The sequence below is a fragment of the Catharus ustulatus genome, chromosome 1, assembly GCF_009819885.2.
Source record: "Catharus ustulatus isolate bCatUst1 chromosome 1, bCatUst1.pri.v2, whole genome shotgun sequence".
NCBI classification, from domain to species: Eukaryota; Metazoa; Chordata; class Aves; order Passeriformes; family Turdidae; genus Catharus; species Catharus ustulatus.
This window is the reverse complement of record NC_046221.1, coordinates 14,044,384-14,068,491: the sequence shown is the minus strand read 5'-3', so window position 1 is coordinate 14,068,491 and position 24,108 is coordinate 14,044,384. Positions and strand designations below refer to the sequence as shown.

The window sequence follows — 24,108 nt, the reverse complement described above, 5'->3', positions numbered from 1 at the left end:
TATTTATTGAAATTAGACAAGTTCACCAAGCAGTTTAATGAAACTGTAGTAAGTTCTTTTTCCTTTTTGGACTGGGAGCTACAAGACTGATAGCAACTAAGTCCTGAAAAAAGTGTTAACATTTGTAGAAATTGAGAATTTATCTTCTGCAAAAGCAAACATTTCAAAATTTACTGTTAACCACATCATCAGCTAGACCAAACATACACTGTAAAACTAGTTCTTGAATTCATTCCAGCAGGATCTATTTTATAAACATCTACAGCCCTTTCTTGCACTTCTGCTTATTGTAAGTTTGCACAGAAGTGGTAAAATTTAATATGCAGTGGAACACTGCATTAACTACTGAAATGTTATTGCACATCAAAAAGGTTTACTGCTACTTTGTAAACATGCTTACCTGAGTGCCATAAAATGCTGACATAATGAGCCAGGTCTACTGCAGTGCACTGCAATCAGGTCTGTGCACTTGAAATGCAAAAGCAGCTCCTTGATACAACAGTCATTTACACAATCTCTAAAAGACATTTTTGTATATGGAATACCTCAAATTTTGTAGTATTTTGGAATTAGGTAAATATAGCCCAATTTATCGGTAACAAGACAAATTGCCCAGAACAGAATATGTGCACACACTGTATTTTGTACTTGAGCACAAAGGCACTGTCCCAAGAAATCCCCACTGAAAGTCTGGAAGACAGACTGGGAAGAACTGTGTATGGTCACCCAGTTCTGGCATCCCACCCTTAGGAGCTTCTGCTGCTCAGTGTCAGAGGCAAAGCACTGGGATACAGGGATTTCCTGGGTGTCATTTAACTCTTGTGTGACCAAATTCTTATGTTCTTACATTAAATCCTAAGGAATCGACCAAACATGAGTGGAATTAAAAATAACCCTTTCTCCCCTTCCAAAAGTAAAATAAACTTCCTCCTTTTATGACTGGCTGAACTACAAATGCCTGAGGTTGTACTTAATATATGTACTTTGGGATAAAAATTAAAAGTATCAGCATTAATACAACACCAACTTTAGATATTTAATAAAAAATAGATGACAATTTCTGGTGTAGCATGAAATAGTAGAAAGGAAGATTTATATCAACTGTTTCTTTCTCAGTTCCACAGAAAATAATCAACTTTTCTAGCTCAGTGGATCTTATAAGACACTATTATAACATCAGCCAATCAGCTCAGGATCCTAACAGTTGCCAGTCCAAGACAATTTAAAGTAAGATGTTTGGAAGCACAACGAAAAAAAAAAGAACCACTTTATTTATGCAAGTTCTTCCTTAACACTTAGCATGTCATGAATGTCATGAGTCTCAAATACAGGCTCAGGTTCCTCTACTCTTGGGGCCCCTCAGGGTAACAGCATATCACAAAGGTCCTTTAAAATGTCCTTTTCTTGCATGAAAATCTTATTGTACATCCACATGTTCTTGATTCATGAGAAGGATAAGTACATGCTGATTGATTCACATTTTTCGTACCAGCAATTATTCAGTGTCTCTTATTCCTATCTTACCAAGGAGAAATACTTTTTACCAGGAGAGTGGTTAAGCATTGGAACAGGCTGCTGAGAGAGGCTGCTGACTCTCCATCCTTGGAGATATTTGAAACTAAACTGGGCATGACACTCAGCTGATGAAAAATTGAAGCTGGGCTGCTGTGAGTAGGAGATGAATCAAGTAGAAAACATTTCTTGCCCAAATCACTAAGAGTGCAGTATTTTGAATATCTCTTCAGTTCCTCCTTATTTTTTTTCCCTCCAGAAGTCATTGACAAATTCAAAGTGGGGGAAATACTACTTCTATACCCCATTGTCACTGTGTTTCCAATATTTCCTTCTCTCTTATTCTTCCTACAAAACTTGTGTTCCTCTTAGTTTGTCCTGAAATAACAATTAAAAAGCCTAAATAAGGCTTCTGAAAGCCTTATACCTACTATTTTGCTAGTGCATTCAGGGAAACACAGGTGCTCATCAACTATTTCTGTGCCAGTGTATTCCATTCCAGAAATTACACACTGGTTTAATCCCATTTTGCCATTTTCACTGAAGGGTTGCATAATTATGTCTTTAATGATTACTTCTTTGCACAATAGTAGGACATGGTAACATCTTTACAGGAGGCATCAGCCTGCCAGCACACCACAAATACAGATCATTGCTCCTGGGAACTGAAATGCAGTAGTAAGTTGGAGCTTTGCCTTTTAGAAAAGGATCAGGTGTCCTGCAGCTGCCAACTTAAGTACCTTAAGAAAATATGACTTAACCACCTATGTCATCCCAGATACAAAAGTATATTAAGTTGCATTAATTTTCCTCTAAGTCAACATTCCTATTCCCATTTTTAAGAAGGATTTTCAAAGAAGACTCTGCTCTAAAAACATAATCTACAGCATCCACAATATATACCAATATACAGGTGCTACCAGTAGTGAATTAAACCCCAAAAGAATCTTTCCAAGAGATAACAAAACAAATGTCATTAACAGAGCTTTTCACCTAACAAATACTTCATGTCTCAAGACAGCATTTATTCATGATGCTTTGTTATGGACTAGGGCACTGCCTGTTTAGTCTTCAATTATCACATGAGGTGGAGGAAAAAATCCTATTTCTACATGAGCTTAAACTGAAATTGACTTGAATCTCTGAACTGTCAACAAATTCTTCCCTGAAAAGGCTGGCTTTGCAGAGATTATAAAGAAGGTGTCATCCTTGACACTTGTGTTCTATATTCATCCAGCAGGCCTGGAAGAGAAGAGCGCAGAACGCCGGGCAGGATGCGGAGGGCTCAGCTGTCACCCTGCCTGCCTCCCTCGCTTGCTTTGCAGGCAAAGACAGAGCTGAAGGTGTCAAAGGTTCTCTATTTAAAGTCACTGACAAGCAAAGGAAGAACACTGGGAGAATATGTTAGCAGCCACTATGAACTTCTCTCTAGTAACAAGTCATCCTGACACTTCTGGATGTTAGAAACAAGAGCCCTGATTCCATTGAAAATTTAAAAAAACCCAAAACAATCAAACCCCCATACACTATACCACCATCAGATTTATAAGTTCAAGATTTACTCTGGGAAAATCCAGTGTTAAGAACACATAGAGCAAAGCCCTGCTTTCTGTCAGAGTGACAAACCAGAAAGCCACATATGATTATGTTAATCTCCCACTTCAAATCTCCCTTGCACAATTGCATACCACTGCTTTCTGTGTTTCGTTTAAAAGTCATAGAGTTTACTAACCACTTAATGAAGCTGCATTCCTTAAATCCCTGACAGATTATGTGAACTTGTTTGGTTTAGAAACATAAATTTGCCATTCCACCACCCCCTGCCCCAATGACATCTTAGTCAAAAGCTGGTGTGCTCAGGGCTGCAGGCAATGAAACACACCCCTCCTCAAAGCAGCTGCCTCCATCAGCAGCAGGAAACAGAGAGGCAAAGAAATGCACAGAGGAAGGAAGAAGCACCACTTGCCTTTATGAAAAAGAAAAGTTATTTCCAACCAAGCTTATCTCTTTCAACCCCTTATTTAGCTTTAATTAGAAAGAAGGAAGTGAAGAATACGAAAGTGCCTTGAAAGACCCTTTTAAGAGTCCTGGGTAATCATCTCTGCATCAAAGATGACAATTTGCTGCATGGCTGATTTCATTTGAAAGGCTGTGTGTCCCAGTAGCCAGCTGAAACTTTGAAAATGGATCAGGACAAAGTAGCCCAGAGGAGCAAAGGTGCATCAACAGTATCCCACTTGCAGTCGGGATGAGGTCGGTGCTCCTCCTCTTAAGTTTGAAAGGATATCCTGCTTAGACCCTGGATCCAGGATTATAGTAGGCCATGAATTTTCTAGCTGGTGGCAGAAGGGGGGAAGCAGATGTGGACTTAATGACAGTTCTGCCAGCTGGCTTCTAATAGCAGCAGGCAAAAACCAGAGCACAAATGGCCCCAGATTCCATTTACCTGACCAACGACCCAGCTCAGCGTTCCTGATGAAAGCCTCAGCACAAGCTCCACAAGCTGTCGGCAACGCTCTCATACGAGCATTAGCAAACCCAGGCACAGTTCAGTGTGCACACAATGAGCTTCCAAGTTTGAAATGATGCAGCTGATGGGTGTTTAAGCACTAACCTCCTCCTCTGTGTTTCAAGGCTGAAGATTTATGGCATTTTGTTCCACGAGCACTAAAGAAAAAAACCCTCTAACTTTTAGAGCTCATTCCCATGTTTTCTATTAAGTCCATATATCAGTAAGTGTCATTCACCAATACAAAGTCCAGTTAGTCATGCTTCCAAGGAAAATGTCATTATTGCTGCTTCTTAAGCTACTGAATGATAGAAATCAGACAATACATTTTGTTTTATCAAGTTTGAGGTATTTGCCAGTCCTGCTGATTAGGATATAATTCAACAGTATTTTACACAACTCTGACATGTTTTAGTTATTGTGCCTAGTTAAAAGTCTGAAGATTGCTATTAACGAGAAAGAAGGTAGTTACTAAATCAGTGGTGTAACCTTTGTGACTTGCTTTTCATCTCCTCACAGACATTACAATGAGAAAACGTAAATGAAAACCAGAATAGGCAATACAAGGAAGTCATGTAACAAGCAACAGTAATCCACATAGGTTATTCTCCCAAATGCCTAGTCAGTGGTTTCAGATAGCTAATGTGGTTGAAATGTGTAATTCAGAGCTACAAATAGTATGTTTATAAATCTGGACATGTCCAGTGCACCTTGGAAACAGATGTGTGTGGAGAAAAATAGCCAGCAGTATATCTGATTTCAACTGAACAAGGTTGCAAACTGAATTATCTATTTCCTCTCACAAAACTGGAAGATACAACACTGCAAGGCTCCCAGTAATCACTTTAAATGTAATTAAATCTAATTAGGATTAGATTTTAATGGTAATCTGTGTATATTAAATTTGCATTGGTTATTCAGTGCATTGATTTACCCATCTATATGCTACCATACTTAAAATGGGAATTAAGGATCACCTACCATACATTATGACTTTACATGTCCATCAGCATTACAGGCCAGGTCTCTAAATATGCAACCTCTGATACAAAAAAACACCTATGCATATGATTAATTTTGAGCAAACTACCTTGCTCTGTGAAGCTCAATATACAGTGCTTATGTTCTCCATTGAAAAGTCATGTTTATGTGGAACTTAGATATTAATTCCTATGGTAGAAAATTTATTTGCTTCATATAACATACTTATCCACAGATGCTTCAAATTACATTACATCTATTCCATAAATAACCTTCAAAACCAATGCAGATATTGCTTGCTTAAACTCCAGGTTAAGATACAAGTCATATTTCCCATATTTTGTTCTCATTATCTGCTCCCCACACAAATCTAAACATACCATATGAATTTTCAAAGCCATTTTTCTCCAGTCATATCAAGGGTTAATTTTTTCAGTAGGTTTGGCTTTTTTTTTTAATCAGGCAGTGAATGACTGTCTCTAGATATTTTCAGCAAGACATTACTAGCTAGCTTGGCCACCCTACTATTCCCTTTCCTGCCTTTTTGAAAACCCAGAGCTGCTTCTTCCTCCTCATTATTTTCAATGTCTTGAAGGTTCATTTGCTCCTAAAGATGTTATTCCTCAGACACACTATTTCCTGAGACTGACCACTTGCTGGACATACTTTACATCATCACCAGTCCAGTCATCCATCTAACAATGATATCTAAGCTTGTACACTGGGAAGAAGCATGAACTAAGTAAAGGGATTGTAAGTGATCAGCAGCACCACAGCAGATGTGTCATTTCCTCATCATCACCATCCAAAGCCTTCAAAAATAACATTTCAAATCTTCCTCTCTCATATCCTATTGAGAGCCACTTTCATAAAAATACTTTGTACGTGACAGGGACAAAAGGAAGGGGAAAAAGGCACCCTGTGCCATTTTTCTGTCAGGAGAGGAATGTCAAAGAATCACACAACACAGAGACTCATTAAAATAACATACATATACCAGCACTAATTACAGGCACACTCTTTGAAACCGTGAAGACTCTTTCTTAAGGCAGCATTACAATGACTTCATCAACTACTGATTGTTTTTGTCAGGTTAATTTTTATCAAGAAACAAAATCTCTACTTAAAAATAAACAAAATCAGACTCAAAATGAATAAACATATTTCATACTCCATTTGGAGAAGCACACAGATTTTTATAAACTTCTGATGTCAAAACATATATCCACTGAAGGCTTCTCTGAAACAAAAAACTAGCAGAACTTCATATCAGCTTCCCAAAACCTATTTGCTCAGCTGGCAGTGGCCATCCAGGCACCCTCTAACTGCACAGCATTTCACAGGCCACAGGATTTGGCACACGGTCCTCTTGAAAGGCTAAGACAAGAATGATCTCACTACTCAGAAGAAAGCAGAGATTCGGGTGTAAGCAAAGCACTGCAGCATCTGCCTCTCCTCCAACAGACCAATATTTCTGCTCAACACTTTCCTAGGCTAACTTCTGTCCTATTTTCATCTGTGAAGAGACTTCTCAACCAAATGGCATAATTCAATAATCTGTTGTGTCCTGAAATGTCAATTTGAAAAAAGAAATACATGCATCCTCAGATAGATTTATGTCACAGTCAGAAGGATGAACTTCCAGCCTGTCCACAGCCCAGTGCCAGCAAAGGTCCTCTGGAAATAATGGGAGCTGTGTGTGCCAGAGCCACACAGTTTTGCAGTTTGCAGTTCTCCACCAAGGTTATGTCAAATCTCTTTATACTATGTTGGATACAAACAGTAAAACAATGGAGGTGTTTAGAAGATTTACTGATGATTTTAACTTCTTATCTGAATCATCCAGGGATTTCTTGGAAATGATGAGTAGATGCTGAAGGATAAAGGTAACCTAGGGCTCTCTAGTGGGATTTTCCATTTCACAGTAGAGTTTAATGAAGATTCCAGAAGCAAATCCTAAGATTTTAACTTAGGAACACAGGGAGACTTATTTTTACACATCACACAGACTCTACTTTATCAGATGTCAGTTTGCATAAAGGCAATGAAAAGCCCTTTGGCTAAATACAGACATTGGAATTAAGTGCCAGTTAATAGCAATTTCGTCCTGCCAGTGTTTCTGCCCATCCAACCTAATGAAGAAAGATTGTTTAAAAATTAAGAGTACTGAAAAAGAAGGAAAAAGTGAAAAAGGAGGAAAGAAAAAGAACGACAAAGAAATCACAATGTTGTACAGAACTAAAATATCCAATTATGCTTTGATCCTGGTTTGAATTTTAAATGTTACTGTCATCATTATTTTCTATCACAAAACTTCTTTCAGTGATTACTTGATATCTATGATATATGTCAAATGTACAGAAAAACAAAGCATGTTATAGGTAGAAGTAGTAGCTTATTTTGCAGACATAACAAAGCCCATCGCTCAAACATTATTGAGAAGCCTGTCAGCAAAGCAAATCAAGCACCAAGTGGAAATGAGGCATAATGCCTAATTCTCTCAATCAGCATTTTCTTCCTTGCCAGGAACACCTCTCTTGTGTGGGCTGACAAGGTGTAAGCTAATTTACAGATCCAGGAGGAGTCAGCTATACCCAGATAGCACTGCTCTCACTTTAATTAAGAGGAGACTGAAAAGTAAAGTTCACTCAGAAATGGTAGTGAAGGAAAAAAAAAAAACAAACTCAAGAAAATGTTGACTGTTATGAAGAGCAAACAACAAAGCATTGGATCATCCTATCACTCAAATTAGTGTTGTTTCCAGATTAGAGATTTCAGAAGTAGTATATCAAGCACACAGAAAAGGTTACCTTGTCTGGACCATGAAGCTGTCCAAGCTTTCTAGATGCTGTAAACACTTTCTGACTGAACTCACAAGACAACACTCAAGGTATCCAAGATGCTACTACTTAGAGCCTGTAGAATTTATCACACATATCATGCCTCAACTTTACCTGTCATTTCTGCTGTTTAAAAATGAGAGAGAGCAGAAAAGAACCAGTCAGCATTTTATATCTCCTGCCTTCCACACTCTCCCAGAGTGGGGTGCAATGCTCTGCTCCAGGCTTGAACTGAGGCAGGCAAATGTCCAGAGGATAAGGAGCATCCCCATGGGTCTCAGGGGCTGAAGGACTCTCTTCTACCTGACATGTGGGACTATCTTTTATATTTCTTCTTGTGTTCTATGGCATACACTGTCTAACAGCCTCATATTTGTGTTTTCTAAAGTAGATGTCAAAACAATATTTTCTAATTAACTACCTTTTTTCCTAATTAACCACTTTTTCTACTTACTACTCTTGTAATATGATTCTCAGTCACAGAACAATTCTCAAGAACCTGTGCAGTTACAATACATATTAAACTAATATTTTACAGGATAAAGAAAGTAATGTGATGAAAGTTAACTGAAGCTCCCCTTATGTGGTTTCTGAGCAGAATCATTAATAAATATTTAAAATATCAGTACCTCACTTTAAAATTAAGTAACGAAATAAACAGTGCCTTAATATTGCTTTTTCTTTGAAATAAATTTATTTACTCTAGCCTGCTAAAGGAAGGACTGATTTTCTTGCTCTTTGACCCCTTTCCACAAGTGATCAAAGATGTTTGTCATGTTACAACATTTACCCACCACAGCAGGGTATACCTCAGCAGTGTGCTCCTTTCAGATCACTTATGCCTGAAAGGTGGAGAGATGGAGCTGGAGAGATAACTTCTTCAAAAAGAACTCAGTGTTTGGCAAAGTAGGCCTTTCCCTGACCCGTTCTCTATGGGTTCTCAGAGCACACAACCTTAGATCTTGTCTTCCTTGAGAGGAGCATGCTGTTTCTCAATCTCAAACTGATTAATCTCTTTCACATCATGCCTCCATGATACAAACAGTCAATAGTGAAGCAAAGAAAAACATTCATTTAGCAACACATTGGGTAAAATATTACAGAAGAAAAAAACAAAATCCCAAATGTTTTGAGTTGTCAAAGGTTATGTGGATGACTTAGACATCACCAAATACTCTTTCAAAACCAAGCAGTCTGTGGCTTAAGATTACTTTTTCCTTTGCCTTTCCTTTCCTTTGGCCTGCCAGCCATCTCCTTCTCTTCCATTCTGAGCTGCTTCCCTTTTATGACACCACCCATAGGCTCAAAAATTGAGACATCAGCCTATATGCATTGTGTATGGATTTGCACAGTAAAATACGGCCTCAGCAACAATTTACAATATAATGACAAATTAGAAAAAGAAACTTCTTTTTATAATTCACTTACATTTGATTGCAAAGTACCTACCTGAACATGTCTCCTAAGCCTTTCAGCATTCCTTTCTTTGCCTTAATTTTATCCTTCTCTTTATCTCGATCTTTCTTCTTTTCCTTTCCAGTTTTTTTTCTGTCACCTTTATCTTGGCTTCCATTCATGTGTCTCTCTAATGAGTGGGATGGCTGGTCACTTGCTGTGGATACAGATTCTCTACCAGATCTTGAGCTCTCCTCTGTGTCTTCCTCCACTGAAAGCACATATTAAAAAACATCAGGAACATAACAACAAACAAAAATGGCAGACTTTTTGGTATATTGCATAATGTATTTTGAAGTAGAATATATGCAAAACCACAACAAACTTTTTTTTTTTTTTAAATCAGTATCTGCTCACATGGATTTCCAAGAGGGTTCATTAGAAGTACTAAAATCATAAAAGTAAAAAATTCACCTTTCCAGACCATTCTGCAAAACACAATTTGCACTTTATGGATACTCAGGATAATCTATGGATTAATAAAGAGGATTAGCAAAGTGATGTTAACTGGCTCATTTTGTTTCAGTACCTAAATCAGTTGAGGAGAGATTTAGAAATATCTGCAAGAAGTAACAACAGCAGTGCAGCATACTTTGTCCATAAATGCTTAGTAATATTCTCATAAAAATACGAAAGTCATTAGGGAGTGTTAACCCTCAACACAAGCCATAATTGACATTTTCTCCTTCTGGAAGCATAGAATAGTTTTGTTATGCTTCTTAATTTCCTGGAGTCATTTAGAACACATCAAGCACTATGATTGTTATTTTTGGTGCTATTCTTGGTTGAGATGAGGTAGCCTGGGAGGTTCAGGTGGGGAGATTTCATCCAGCAGAACAAGTAAAATACTTTAAGGGCAGTAACATGTTCCTTCTCTGATCCTAATCAAGACCAGGAGTCCTAAGGCACACCCAAGGTTAGACTTCACAGCCCACATGTATTTCAGAAAGTTTGAAAGAAAAATTACTAAAAGAAAAAAAATCCACTGAAAACCTGAAAACTGCTTCAGTAGTTTAGTAAGAAAGAAATAAAACACTTCCAGCTGGTGGGTCAGAACACTGCACTGCATGGCTCATGAAGCTGTGACTTTCCATGAGCTCTAACATTTTATATCATCACATGTAAGAAGGGCTCCAACCATCTCCCAGCTTTCCCACAGACTGCACAAAGCAGCAATTAGGATCACAGATGCACACTTAGTATTGCCTCCTGTAGTTCCAATGAATACAAAGGCTCTAAACAACTTTTGGCAGTAGAATTTGATAAATACAGCCTTGCTTTATATATACACAGTCTATGGAAAAGAAAGAAAAATTTGGCACTCAATAAGATTTTGAAATGATCATGGCTTATAGAAGGAAAAAAATTGTAGTTTCACCTATGTTTACTACTTTTTAGTATTATTCTGATAATACTGCTCAAGATCTCAGCAACTCTTCTACAGCCAATAGAAGAGTGTAATTCTTCAGAAATTTCTCATATATAGACTACTGTAGAATGTAAGCTTGCTTTTCTTAGTTATCATTCATCTTCACCTTACAAGTAAATCATTGAACCTGGAAAGTCTACAAATCACTGACTGAAAAGCCATTCAATATATCCTCTCTCTCTCAGAAACTTGCTTGCAAAATATTCTTTATTCCTTAATATTACAATCCATAGACATGTCCAACAGACATTGTACTTATTCACCAAGTATCAAGTTTTCTATAAATATTTCCAGCCCTGGATGATCATACAGACATATTTCAAGGAAAATATACCATGTCAGATACATCTCCACATTAATAATTATTTTTCAATCTTAACTAGTACTCTGAAGTACAAACCACCAGAGTGGCCAGGCCTTGGCATTTAATTCAGGAGTGGTATGAGCACAGCAGATGATACAGCTTCTCAACTGGAGAAACAGTTCTAATATTCATGTTATTGTATTTTAGGAAACTAATAGGTTCTGTACATGCCTCTGTACTAGCTGTTCTTGTCCTTTTTTTGGTCCCAGCATTTCTTAATCAGTATCTGGAATGATATTTAGTTATTATTAAAAGAATTGTGGAAAAGCACTTTGGAATGGTAATTTTTTACATGTTAATTTATAGCTACAATCTGTTCTAACTAGACATTTAAAAGACTGTACTTGCAAACGAATATAATTAGTAAAAAAAGAAAAAAACTATAAAATTTCTGACTAATTTTGAAGTCAACTGTTTACTTGGAACTTCACTGATAGAATTTTAAAGATGAATCAGTTTTGACCTGTGTTTGTTCATACTCATACAACAATACATTAAATAAATCATAAATATGTACTGTTTACTGTGCTATGCTGAGTTGTGGAACAATTTGCCATAACAGTGTGTCATGGTTTAGGAAAGGTGCTCCCCAGTTTGGTGCTCCTACTCAGACTCTCCCTTCCCTCTGCCCCTGCATTGGGATGGAAAGGACAGCTGGAGGCACAAAAGGTAATGATCACAGGTTGAGATGAGAACAATTTACTGGAGACAGCCATGAGATAAGAAAACCAACAATGGCAGCAACACCAGGAATAAAAGACCACACAAGGAAAGAATGATTGGCACGCAAGTTCTCACCTCTGACAACACTCACTGTTCCCTCCACTATTCTGCAGGACCTGGTAGGGACCCCTTCCCCCAGCCCTGGAAAATGATGTGAGGTGACACAGAATAACCTCTGGGTCCTGGCCATGGCCCCTCCTGGCTACTGCAAAAGTTAATTCTGTCCTGGCCAGAACCAGGACACAAAGCTTTCACTTACTACTTATTTTGCCCGTTCCATGAAGAAGATTTTCTCCTTTCTGTATTTGAGTTGCAATTAATATTTGTCTATCATACACAGTTTTCTTGCAATTAACTCTGTAGCTTAGACTGAGGCCTGTGAACTGGGATGCCTGCTCTCCTGGAGTAAACACTGGTCTCTCTACTGGACTAAATAGATTTCCACTTTCCTTAAAAAGACCCAACATGAAGAAGCTTGTTTCACTTTTATGCAGTGCAGTCATCCTGCAATTAACATACACATAATTACTGGTGTTTAGAACAAATGCAAATGCTGCTCAATTAAAATTCAAACCCAAGCTACAAATGAAACTTCTAATTTTTGTTATGTTGCAGTAATGACATTAGGTTACTGCAAAATGCAGGATGTATTTGTTTTGGTGATGTTATTTCCTTTTTTCCCTGCAACCTCCTGCCTCCCCATTCAGGATGCTGAAGCCAAAAAATTAAATTGGAGTATACTTTAAACATCAATTAAACTGAACACTAGTGTCATTTCATGAACCACACTGCAGTATGGAGAACTACACAAACAGGTATTGTGAAGCTATTCTCCTAATTAGCCTATAAAATGGAAAAGATGCACATGAGGAATCAAAGCTACTTAATGTGAAACTATTTTGCCACTAAGCTTTCTAGGCCTCTTATTGTGATATTTAATACAGCCCTAAATTCCAGCAATTAAGATTCAGCAAAAGATTAGAAAGCTTTGTTGATCTCTCCCAATCAAAATTCCTTGTTCTTCTTCATGCCACTAAAGATAAACATTTTGCTTCTAGTCAGCTATTTCAAGTATTAAAGAAAAAACAAAAAAATAAAAAAACAAACAAAAAAAAAAGAAAAAAAAGAAAAAAGAAAAAAAGCCAGGAAAAATTATCTGTAAAATCTGAACACCCACACCTCCTTCCACAAATGTTCGTTTTTTACAGACGTTAAAACTCACACACATCTTCTCTAATACTTAAAATGTTACCTCAGAACCAGTCAGTGCATTCTGATTTTAACCCCACATTAAGTAATTTAATAGCACATTGTTCCAACGACATTTGGAAGAGTCAGCCCCTTTGTCACATATACTACCTGTATTTTTTATGGCCTTTGTATAAGGAATGGTGACATGTTAGGAACTCCTCTATACAATACATTGCAGTGCTATTATTTGTTAATCCAAAGTGGGTCACTGTCTGGACGACTTCTAGCACTGAAATACTTGGAGAAAGGCAAAAAAATTCCAGTAAGACAAATGGATCCAACCTCAAGGGCATCAGCAAATAGACCACCAGCATGTTTGCCTGGGTTTTATAATGAGAAAAAGCCACATTCTAATTTCAAACAATTATGGAATAATTAAATACAATTTTTTAAAAACTTAGGCAACGTCGTTATGACAGCAGTGAGGCATTAGTTACGTTAGAACCAGATTGTTAAACTCCTACATATTCACATGTGCCCAAACTTTGTCCAGCTGAAGACACCATTTGGTGAATTCTCTGGAACCTAAGGCCATATAGAATTTACACAAAGTGGAGCAGACTGCAGTGCTGTGAGGTTTAATGAAGATACAGACGTTTTCAGGAAGACAGGCAACAGAGGGCTGGGACAGCTCCTAAGCTCCCACAGTCACCATGAGAAGAAAAAATCCTCAAGGACTGAATTCTGTCCAATCAACTTATTATATTTGCTTTTCTACTCATCTGCTTCTATAAACCTGGCATTTCAAATTTCTGGAATACTTCTTAGATGTTACATTACCATATGTGGAAGTTATTAAACACAATAAAATGCACAGTTCTGCACATATAGCTTGGTCACACTTTGCTCAGCCCTTCTTTACTATGTGGGATCTGACAAGCCTTGCTCTTGCTCTCTTATGACATGAGGTGGCTCTTGGTCCACCAGTGTGAGACAACTTCATCCAGACAGAGACGAGGGCAAAGACTCCCCCCATGACATTTTGATTTCAGCCAGAAGGCTTTGTCTGGTTCCTGCTTGTGCTGGTTTTGGCTGGCATGGGGTTATTTTTCTTCACAGTGGTTTGTATGGAGCTGTGTTTTGGATTTGTGCTGAACACAGGGTTGATAATATAGAAATGTTTGTGTTGCTGCTGAGCAGGGCTCACACAGAGCCAAGGCCTTTGCTGCTTTTTATATGGCCACAGTGGTGAGGAAGTTGAGGATGTACAGGAGATTGGGAGGTGACATAGCCAGGGCAGGTGGCCCCAGCTGAGCAAAGGGATATTCCAGACCACATGGCATCCTGCTCAGTACATGAAGGTGTGGGTAGAGGAGGAAGTCAGGGACATTTGGAGTGATGGTGTCTGTCTTCCCAACAAGTAGCAGTCACACATGATGGGGCCCAGCTCTCCTGGGGATGGCTGAGCACTTGCCCATCCATGGGTAGCAGTGAATGAATTCTTTGTTTTGCTTTGCTTTTGTAGGAGGCTTTTGCTTTCCCTATGAAGCTGACTATACCTCAATCCACAAGTTTTCCAGCTTTTAGCCTTCCAATTCTCTCCCCAGTCCCACTGGTGGGGGAGTGAGCAAGCAGCTGCCTGGGGCTTGGCTGCTCCAGGAGTTAAGCCACAACACCCCTGCTCCCATGTGAAGGATCCAAAGGGTTCCAAATACCTCCTTGCTACTCTCTATACATTGTATTAACAAGCTCAAAACCCCTTACTAGAATCTCATAAACCTATTCTCACCTTGAGAGTTCTTCACAACAACAGTTTTACTATATTTTTGATCAATTGAAGTTAAACCATCTGTAACTTCTAGATAAACCTTGGATATCTGAAGCCTCAAACCAGGATATTGCCATCAGTGGGCTCACACCAACAAGGCCTTCTATAAAAACAAGGTCTTATGTCCCAAAAGACCACAGGCATGCAGTTTGTAAGAATGAGTAGGATCATTGCACATTTTATCACAACTATTCTTCTACTGGCCAGAAACAGATTGACAGCCAACAGCACCACACCAGCATTCAGCCTCACTGCTATGCGAAATTGTTAGGTGCTGGAAAAGTAAAGCAGAATTAATTCAATCTGTAGCTACCTTTGAGAAAAGTGACTGGCAAAATGATCTCCCATGTGGCCTCAGAACACTCTTAAAAAGAGGCAGATAAAAAAAAAAAGGCCAGGAGTTTTTTAAAAAAATAAAAGAGTGGTTACAGAAGTAACGTATAAAAGAATATTAGGGAATGAGGCTTACGAAACAGAATTTCTGAAACTAAAAAACTTTCAAAAGACAGTGAAAAAACTCCTTTTCAAGCCTTTATTAAATTCAGGCTAAATACTTTACTACTTCAACCTTCTCATCATCATCTTCATTCATAAACTTCTAACTAGCTGCAGGTTGATTAAAAAAAAATTCTGCTGGTGTATGACAAGTTGAAAGTAGTACAACATGAAGGTTAAAAATTCAATGATTCTAATACAACCCCTGATTGAGGTAATTTACCATTCATACTATTTTCATTCAATATGAGTTGTCATTTTACCAGCCCATTCTTAGATAGTTCAATAATGATAAGGTTAGCTTTGAAGTGATTCTTTTATGTTAATGACATTCTCCACATGTTGGGTCATACTTCGGGTTAAAGAACTGAAAATGTAAATGAATGCCCATTAGGGTGGGTAATAGCTGATCATTAACTTTATATTTGATTAGATCTGCCAACCTTACTCACTCTAATTAAAGGACAGTGATTTCTTTTTATTCCCCCAACACTACAAATGTACCATTTCAAAGTTAGATGCCTATAATTTTGTAACATAAATTTAGTGGGTTTGTCTTTCTGCCTAAATTTTTTTCTAGTTTACATTAGCACATTAATTAGCCATCTTACAGAATATTTTCCCAGTAATTTAGGTAAACACATTCCCAATAATCTTATTCTTTTACTTTAGAAAGGAAGAAAGCTGCAGATTGTGGCAATCCATTAAAGCAAAGGAAGTGAAAAAGCCTAAATACTGATGAAGTTAATTCTATGATTTTAAAATTCTAAAACTATGTACTACTACTTTAGTCACTTTCTAAAGGAATTAACCTATGCCATAAACACTCATTATGTAAAACAACAGTTTACTTACAAGTTTCCATGCCTTCATCATCATCATCTGCTCCAGGTTTATCATATGATTTGTCTATGGCAGCTCTGAAGCTCTCGTTGCAGCCTCGTCCTCGGATAATTCGTGGGCGCGGGCGGTGGAAAGGAATGTCACCATTCAGAGTCACCTCAGCTACAGCTGTCTGCAGGCTTTCTAACGAGCTGGATTTCTTCAGACCTAATGAAGGCCCCACATCTCTGGTTGGGGAACCTTAGTGATTTAAAGGGGGGAAAAAAGTAATTAGAATTTGTATTGAGAACAGCATGCTTGATTATGCATATCCATCCTGAAAGTCTTCAGGGACCCACTTAACATTATTCACATCATCTCTCAATAATCTGTAGGGAATTCTCCACAGATTTGTTGGTCTCAGAAGCAATGAGTATGTCAAGTCACAGTCAACGAAACCGACAATGTTAGCAATGTCTGGCTTTTCAAATCAGTGAAGAGAGACCAACATCCATTACCATTATTTTACACAATTTAAATGATAAAGAAATCATGGGGCTTTAAAAACTTTGCTCATATAACCAGCATAGATGCATATCTAATGCCATCTAACAAAACAATTAATTATTTTTGGTTTGAGTAGAAAATTTCCTCTGTACTAGCAACTGATGAACAGAGACTATTGCCATGAATCTCACTGTGTTTAGTATAACAGTCTTGCAAAGTAAACTGACTCTGGTTTCAAGGAACATGCTGTTTGTCTGAGTTTAAAACACTTGCACCAAATTGCTAACAATTTTAAATTAAATACTTATGAGAAGTATTAGCTGACTTGCTCAGATTTTGTGAAATTGCTTAACAATAATCTGTGGAAAGGACCCAATAAAATGGGCAATACCAGCTATCCAGATGGAAATGAAAGACACTCCTGGCACTCCCAAAGAGTGACTGTTTGGGCAGCACTACTACTGCTGGGGTTGAGGGCAGCTCTTATCACTGCAGCATGTCCAGAGATGTGCCAAGGAAGCCTCAGGCAGAGTTCTGCAAAAGCCTTTCTCCATCCAGACTTTACTCCTCAGGTTTGTGGGTTAAATGTACAGCCTTTGTTCTCAGACAACCACTTGTACTGCAATTCTCATAACTGCACAGTCAGATCTCACACTAAAGTTAAAACTGGGAAGATTTTCCAGAGGAAAAAAAAACCCAACCATATTTCATTGATTTCATTCAAAAGCACAAGTACAGTCTTAGCTAGACTGTAGGACTGCAGGACTTGGGACTGGCAAGCAAGATGAGGTGGGACAACATCATCATGGCTACATTTCCTGAAATTATGAGACCAGACCCCTCACCTATAATATGAAATTCACACTATTTCTGTACTCAAAGGGGGCACAAAAGAGAATTTTTGTGGCACCACAACAGTCCCAGGTGGTATGCTGTTACCCAGCTGACATCAGTACCCTTATCTGTCAGAAATAAATTTCACAGCCAGCTGCCACTGAGAGCCAGAGCCAAGGCTTAAATCCCCAGGAATACTAAAACTACGAACAGCACATTAGTAAGCATAGGTGTGAATAATAGTGTAATAAAAGAAAACTGCCTCTTTTAAGCATTTATCTTGGAATAATACAAAGTTCTGAAGATGGTCCCTATTCTGGTAGATATTAGGAGACAGAAGAGAGACAGTATCTGTCACTGCTCTTTATCAAAGGTATGTAAAGTTACCTTAAATTAGGGAAAACTGCTACTGCACTACTAAAACTATTCAGTATTAGCTGGGGAGAAAAGGGGGTTGTTTGTCCCCACAGAAGAGATGCTGAATAGCAGCATGGCAAATTTTCTCCACATCATTTGGTACCTTGAACTAAGGCAGTGAATGCTGTCATTTTCTATTCAGCTATTAAAAGTCTCAGCAATTACGTTAAACTGAAATCCCTGAGATCAAATAAATTCAAACAGCAGTTGTCAAAGTATTTCCCTTCAGCTGCCCTACTGATAAGATTAACTTGTAAACAGAAATAAACCAAAAATCTTCCCTCCCAGGTCTAGACAGCTCCTGCAGTTTGGTTCCCCCAGCAGTCTGCAGTCCTGCTGCTAGGACCCGTGGTCAGAAATAAATGCACCCCAACACATGAGAAATTTTATCTTCATTAATTCCCATCTCCTAGAAGAGACACCCTCTCACGTACAGCCTGTATTTGTTAGAGGGCTGAGGGGTGTGAGGGTGGCTGGGACAGAGCACAGGGCCAGCTAGAACCAGGGAGGGTTGGTGGCTTCCCAGCTGTGCAAACAAGGTTCAGTCTGGAATCACCAAATTTCTGAAAATGGCCCAAAGTCTAAGGAGAGCATTTCACAGAACATTCTCTCTGCCAAGTAAAAGCATTCCAATTTACACCGTGCCCTATAAAACTGTCCCCTTTCTAGTCCATGGTCAAATCTGCTGCTCCTCCACTAATGCCTGCAGTACACAAGAAATGAGATTTTACTTTGCTTTTTACTTTTCAAGATTGCCTATGAGACAGAAAAAAAATAATGTAACATCTTTGAGGAAAAGAAAAGAGGAAATGGGACAATCATATATAAACCAGCTGTTTGACAGATCCAATTTCATATACAAAAGGAAAGGGTGTCCTCTTACATAGCAACTTACTGTAAACTTCCTTATTTCACATTCTGCTTTGCAACCTTCCACATGAAATGCTCATATATCTTTTCCTAAATACTGAGTGGCTCTTTCTGTAAACAGTAATTATAAAGAAGGCATTTATGTGCCCATTTGTGTTCATAAAGAACATTAAAAAAAGTTCCATTTCCTGACACCCAATACAGTTCCTTTGTGAGAACTGTATTTATGTAAGTTGTATTTTCCCAAAGGATATCCCATCTGGGATATGACCTAATGTTGAGTATTGTAAAACTAGTAATGGATTACATAAATGATAAGAATATTTATTGAACTTGGGTGGCCATGAACACAAATGTGAACAGGTTGCAGAATCTGAAATGGGGAAAACTCCTTTCACAAGCAATTTTATCAGTGTGATCACAGAGCTATGTATATTTTAATATCTTCATTATCTTCTATGGCTATTTCATAGCAAATCTACTATTCTCAAAATATACAGTTAGGTGTCCCTGTAAATTGTGTGTTAAGAATTTATTACTAGAATTCACCAGTCAGGAAGTGAGTTGTTTACCCATAATCTGGTAAAAAACAGCAAACTTTCTTTAAAATGGATTCTGTTTAAAATTTATGACTTACATCAAAACGCTGTTTTCTAAATACAAAAATGTCAGCATTTTCTTCCAGCCTTTACAGCACTGGTGGTAATCATCAGAAGCGTTATCTGCTCAGAATGAGCTCTACTTCTATTTTGACACCAGAATTTAAAGTAGAAAAAAAGGAGAGGAAAAGACACATCTACCTAAAGCATATTTATATGACTGAGGATGAAAGGGATTCTTTAAAATTTGAAGTTTATCAAAATCTCCCTTTCCAATGATTTCCTTAACAAGTATCCTTTGAGATAGATTCATCCCTCTGTATCCCAGCAGCTCTCCTGCCATGACTGCCACCATGCACCCTCCCCACAGCTCGGCAGTGCCCACACCCTGTCCATCTCCGAGGGCTTTGTGACCTGCCAAGCACAGCGCCTGCCCACCACACATGCACCTCCACTCCCTGTGTCCCCATCTGGCCAGTCCTTGGGGACAAGGGCCAAGCCTTGCCCTCCCAGCCATGCATGCACTCCTTGTCCATGCACGAATGTGCAGGGTCCTCTCCCATGGCACGGACACCTACTGAACACACAGACATCACATGAAGCCTGTGTGCTGCTCCCCATCCCAAGTCCTTTGCTTCTCCCTTGTGCTGATGCTGTTTAACAACTCTCTGTTCCTCTCCTTATCTCACCCTAAGGTAATTATTTATACAGTGACACAAATCCGCTTGGGCAGTCTGCAAAGGCAAAGTGCGTGCTGTCAAGGGATAGATGATGTTTCATCCACTGGCTAATTTTAGTCTATAAAACAAATTTTTCATCAGCACATTCTTTTAAATCATTTAAAATGACAACTTTTTTCTTTCTGAAACATTATTTTTATGAGCTGTCAAGGCAACTGCTACCTGCAACTGATGCTAAAAACTTCTCCGGATTTCATTAAACCAGTTTTGCAAAGGCATAAAGTCTACTTTCTAAACACTTCCTTGAAGGACATTATCAGTGAGTCTATTTACTTAGTAACATCTGCTCCATTTCATTTGATAAATTTTTCCATTTCTAGTTCAGTTCAGACACTAAGAGATTAACACTTCATCTGGGGAAGGCAGAAGAGGAATACAGCAAGAAATTGCATCAAAAGCAGTTTAATTTTTATTCCATTTAACAAAAGTTTAATTAAAAAGCATTGTGTAAAATAAATCAGTAATTTAAATAATTGTTATTTGATTTTTTTCTTTTTTCATTTTCATAACATGCACATGGAAAAATAACCCCCTAGAGCTGTAGTATGCCTGAGACTCCATAAATGAGCCATGCTCAATTGCTACTGAATATACTTCTGACCTCTAGGATGAACTGTAAACACTGCAAGGATTAGGTACTTCAAGTGAACTATAGAAAGAAAAATAATTAAAAAACTATTACAGTAACTAGGGCTGGAGGTGTTCTCCTTTTCAGCCAATACTATTAAATCCAACTGTCACAGTAACAGAGTTTGTTTTTATCTTTTCTAAAGTAAATACATATTGAAGTTTTCTGGCTTCTAGAGTTCATTAAAGCATAGTTCACCACACATTTGAAGCATACTTTTTTCTTAGAACCGGACAATTTTTAAGCCAAACTACAGTAAGTGGTTTGTTTAACAGCTACATCCATCTTCAGTAATGGGAGATATCCAGTGTTTATATACAAAACCTGGTTAAAAGTACACAAGATAAGTAAAAGACAAGTACAGAAAAAGGTGTTTTGCTTTTTTCCAGCCACTGAAAACTTTTTCCAGCACATTTGCTACGCACAAAATATGTAACTGCCTAGTCCAGATGGCATGGTCATGCTCTTTCACCCAAGTTATCCAACTTGTCTCTTTTTTTAGAATTTAATCCAGGTGTTACACATAGAGGAAAACTACACTCAATTAATCCCACCCTCTACTGATACCACCAAAACCACTGTGCGTTCTTAAAACCTAAGGATTGTATTTTACTAAAACACACAGGTTTTCACCATTTTAACCACATCCCATTCAACTATACAGGTTAATAAGGAAATTAAAAAATAATTAACAATAATTTCGAGTTTGGTCTTTAACTTGCTTTTGTGTGAATAATGCTCAGAGGTGAAGGCTGTTTCTAAGCACAATTATTACCACGACCATTAACACATTCTTACATTCACACTCTGATGGCTTTAATTCTCTAAAACATTCATATATTTTGATTTTGTTTATCCATTCTCTTTTTGCAAAGCTGCAAGTCTGTGGTCATATTCTGCAATGCTTTAAAAGCTAGAAGACTTATCTGTTCAATAAAAACTGTAATTTTATCACTTGATTGCTTACAGCTCTTCAGTATTCCTATTCATGTTATACAGTCCAGTTAAACAGAGATGCAGTTGTGAATTACTACATGTAAATTCTGTATGGAATGCACTACTCCTCAAATCATGCTAAAATAAATAATATTTTCAGGTTAAAAAGGTGAATTGTTCCTAATTACAGCTAAGTAATGTTATGGTGTCCTCTGAATCTAGCCTAATTAAAATAGCATTCCATAGGTCAAAAGTTAACTTATATTAATAAATCATAAAGGTTCATAATTGCAGTTGGTGCATTATTTTAATTACTAATAAAAAATATGCCTTGAAAGCTATTTCTCATTATCATTTTGTGAAACATTACAATGAATGGTATGTGGAAAAGATTCTATTTACATATTCTTTTGCTCTGTTACGATGCTCATGTTTCAGCTCCAAAAGCAAATCAGCTTGCACTAATAATCTTCAACTCAATGCACAACATGTTTCTGATGACCACTTAAGGCAAAGGCAGTAGTTTTCTAATTAATATAATTATTTTCAAGCACTGTGTTAGCACTGTAATAGCCAAACACTTGAATCTTCTAAATCATCTCACTGTGCACTACAGTTTGAAGCTAGGAGGAGATTTTCCAAGATTTTTTTTTGAAAGGACAAAAAACCCCAAACAACTCTGAATATTTATGAGTTTAAAGTGTAGAAACAGGTGTCTGCCTACAATCACATGCATGACCTGGCTGAATATACTACCCTAGATACTTATCTCTATAGAAAAATTTTCTTTTTCTGTATGACTTGATTATTCACAATAGAAAGCAGTCATGCAAGTACTGGAATATTCATGTTTTCATGCAATTTGACTGGCAGTTCTGTAATGGTGGTAAGCTGCTTTGACCAAGGTTTCTATAGCAACAGCCTTACTGTCAATTCTTACCTGTTTTCTGGTCATCCATTGTACTGAGCTTAGTCTCGTCAGCTACTGTTAAAAGGTAAATGCATAACGGTTAGCCCAGTTAGTGCCCATGCCCCACATGCACTCAACATTCCTTCTGGTTTGCACATTTTCTTTTCACGTTAGGGGACCTTAGAAATGTCCTACTTCATGCAAAACTGCAAGAGTAAGCAAACATTCTGGGTAGAAGTGGCAGCAAACTAGTAACCATCATGCAGTGTCAGTCATGTTCACATCACAGGCAGGTACAGTATGTTACGGACACGTTAGCACACGGCACTAGTCACGACAAGTCAACACCTCCAACCTGACTGTAGCCTGGGGAAGTTTGTGAATCAGGGATTGCAGGCAAGACATTCACAACTATTGTAAAGAAAGGAATTTCATTTTATTTTATTATTCTGAGTAGAGAATTCTGTGTGTTTAAAACATCGAAACTCACTGTTTGAGGTTACTAGAGTCTGCACTTCAGATTCTAAATTTAGTGGTAGAAAAATTGATGGGCTTGTTAGGAATTACTTATTCTCAGTTGGTTTATCAGTTGAAATGATCACTATGATTGCCTGTCTTAGCTGCTGCTACTTTATAGGGCTTCTGATATAAATATTAAAACTTGGGTCTCAAACAAATGTCAGCCTAGTCCCATTTTCTAATTCTGAATTCATCTACAAAATGAGAGACTATGAAGGACCTTTAAGGCTAACTGCATTATAATCATGGACTGAGAATAAACCTGGTTACACAGAACCACAGTTTTACACAATTATTCTATACGGATTGGTAAATGCATTTTTCACCTTCATTTTAATAAATACTGTTTATTGTGTTTAGGTATAAACATATATCCAGAGGGCTGTGATATTTGATTGTATGGACATTTACAAACAACAAACAACACCCAGGCCACTTGGCCATTCAAGTTAGTACTTTACTACCCACAAATAGACATTATGTGCAGCACTACTGCACATACACAATCTGTTTGGAATTATAAAATCTATATACTTACAACAAGAAAATCAGGTTCAAATAAAAAAAATTGAAAAAACATCACTCACTACCTAGATCCATGCTTTTGGATTTTCGTGTTTTAACAAACTCCAACTGACTGGCATCTGAAAATTGCTTTGTACGCTTTTCTGACATGCTCTGGCGTCCAAAACCCTCTCGCTGGAAGGCAAGTACTGGATCAACATCTGGACTAAGGGTGCTGTAGGAAGGGAAAAAAATCATTCGAACATTTATCAAGATCACGCAACCTTTCACTCTTCAGAGAAAATAATTTATTTAGCACGTGACTTCTACCAACGATTAAGTGCACAGTTTTAAATACACCACTGCAAGTATTCAGTTACACACCAATGAATTTGTTTTACTTCATTAAGCAATTCTAGTTAAAACGTATCAAGAATTTAACTTATAGTTTTAACAAAAGATACACACATCTGGTGCATTATACATATTCTATCA

At 37.7% G+C, this 24,108-nt stretch overlaps 1 protein-coding gene across 17 annotated transcripts in view; it reads right to left on the bottom strand.

The window, feature by feature from the left end:
* Window positions 1-24,108, bottom strand: part of PARD3 (par-3 family cell polarity regulator) — a 448,279-nt gene that overhangs the window by 130,458 nt on the left and 293,713 nt on the right. For 13 of the 17 annotated variants that reach the window (XM_033067619.1, XM_033067689.1, XM_033067653.1 and 10 more), the window contains 4 exons: window positions 23,697-23,848; window positions 22,621-22,665; window positions 16,183-16,410; window positions 9,292-9,508 (listed from right to left, as the gene is read on the bottom strand). In XM_033067619.1, coding sequence (XP_032923510.1) covers window positions 9,292-9,508; window positions 16,183-16,410; window positions 22,621-22,665; window positions 23,697-23,848 — 642 coding nt within the window. The remainder of the gene's footprint in view (window positions 1-9,291; window positions 9,509-16,182; window positions 16,411-22,620; window positions 22,666-23,696; window positions 23,849-24,108) is intronic. The other 4 variants (XM_033067626.1, XM_033067642.1, XM_033067715.1 and 1 more) reach the window with 2 other exon arrangements.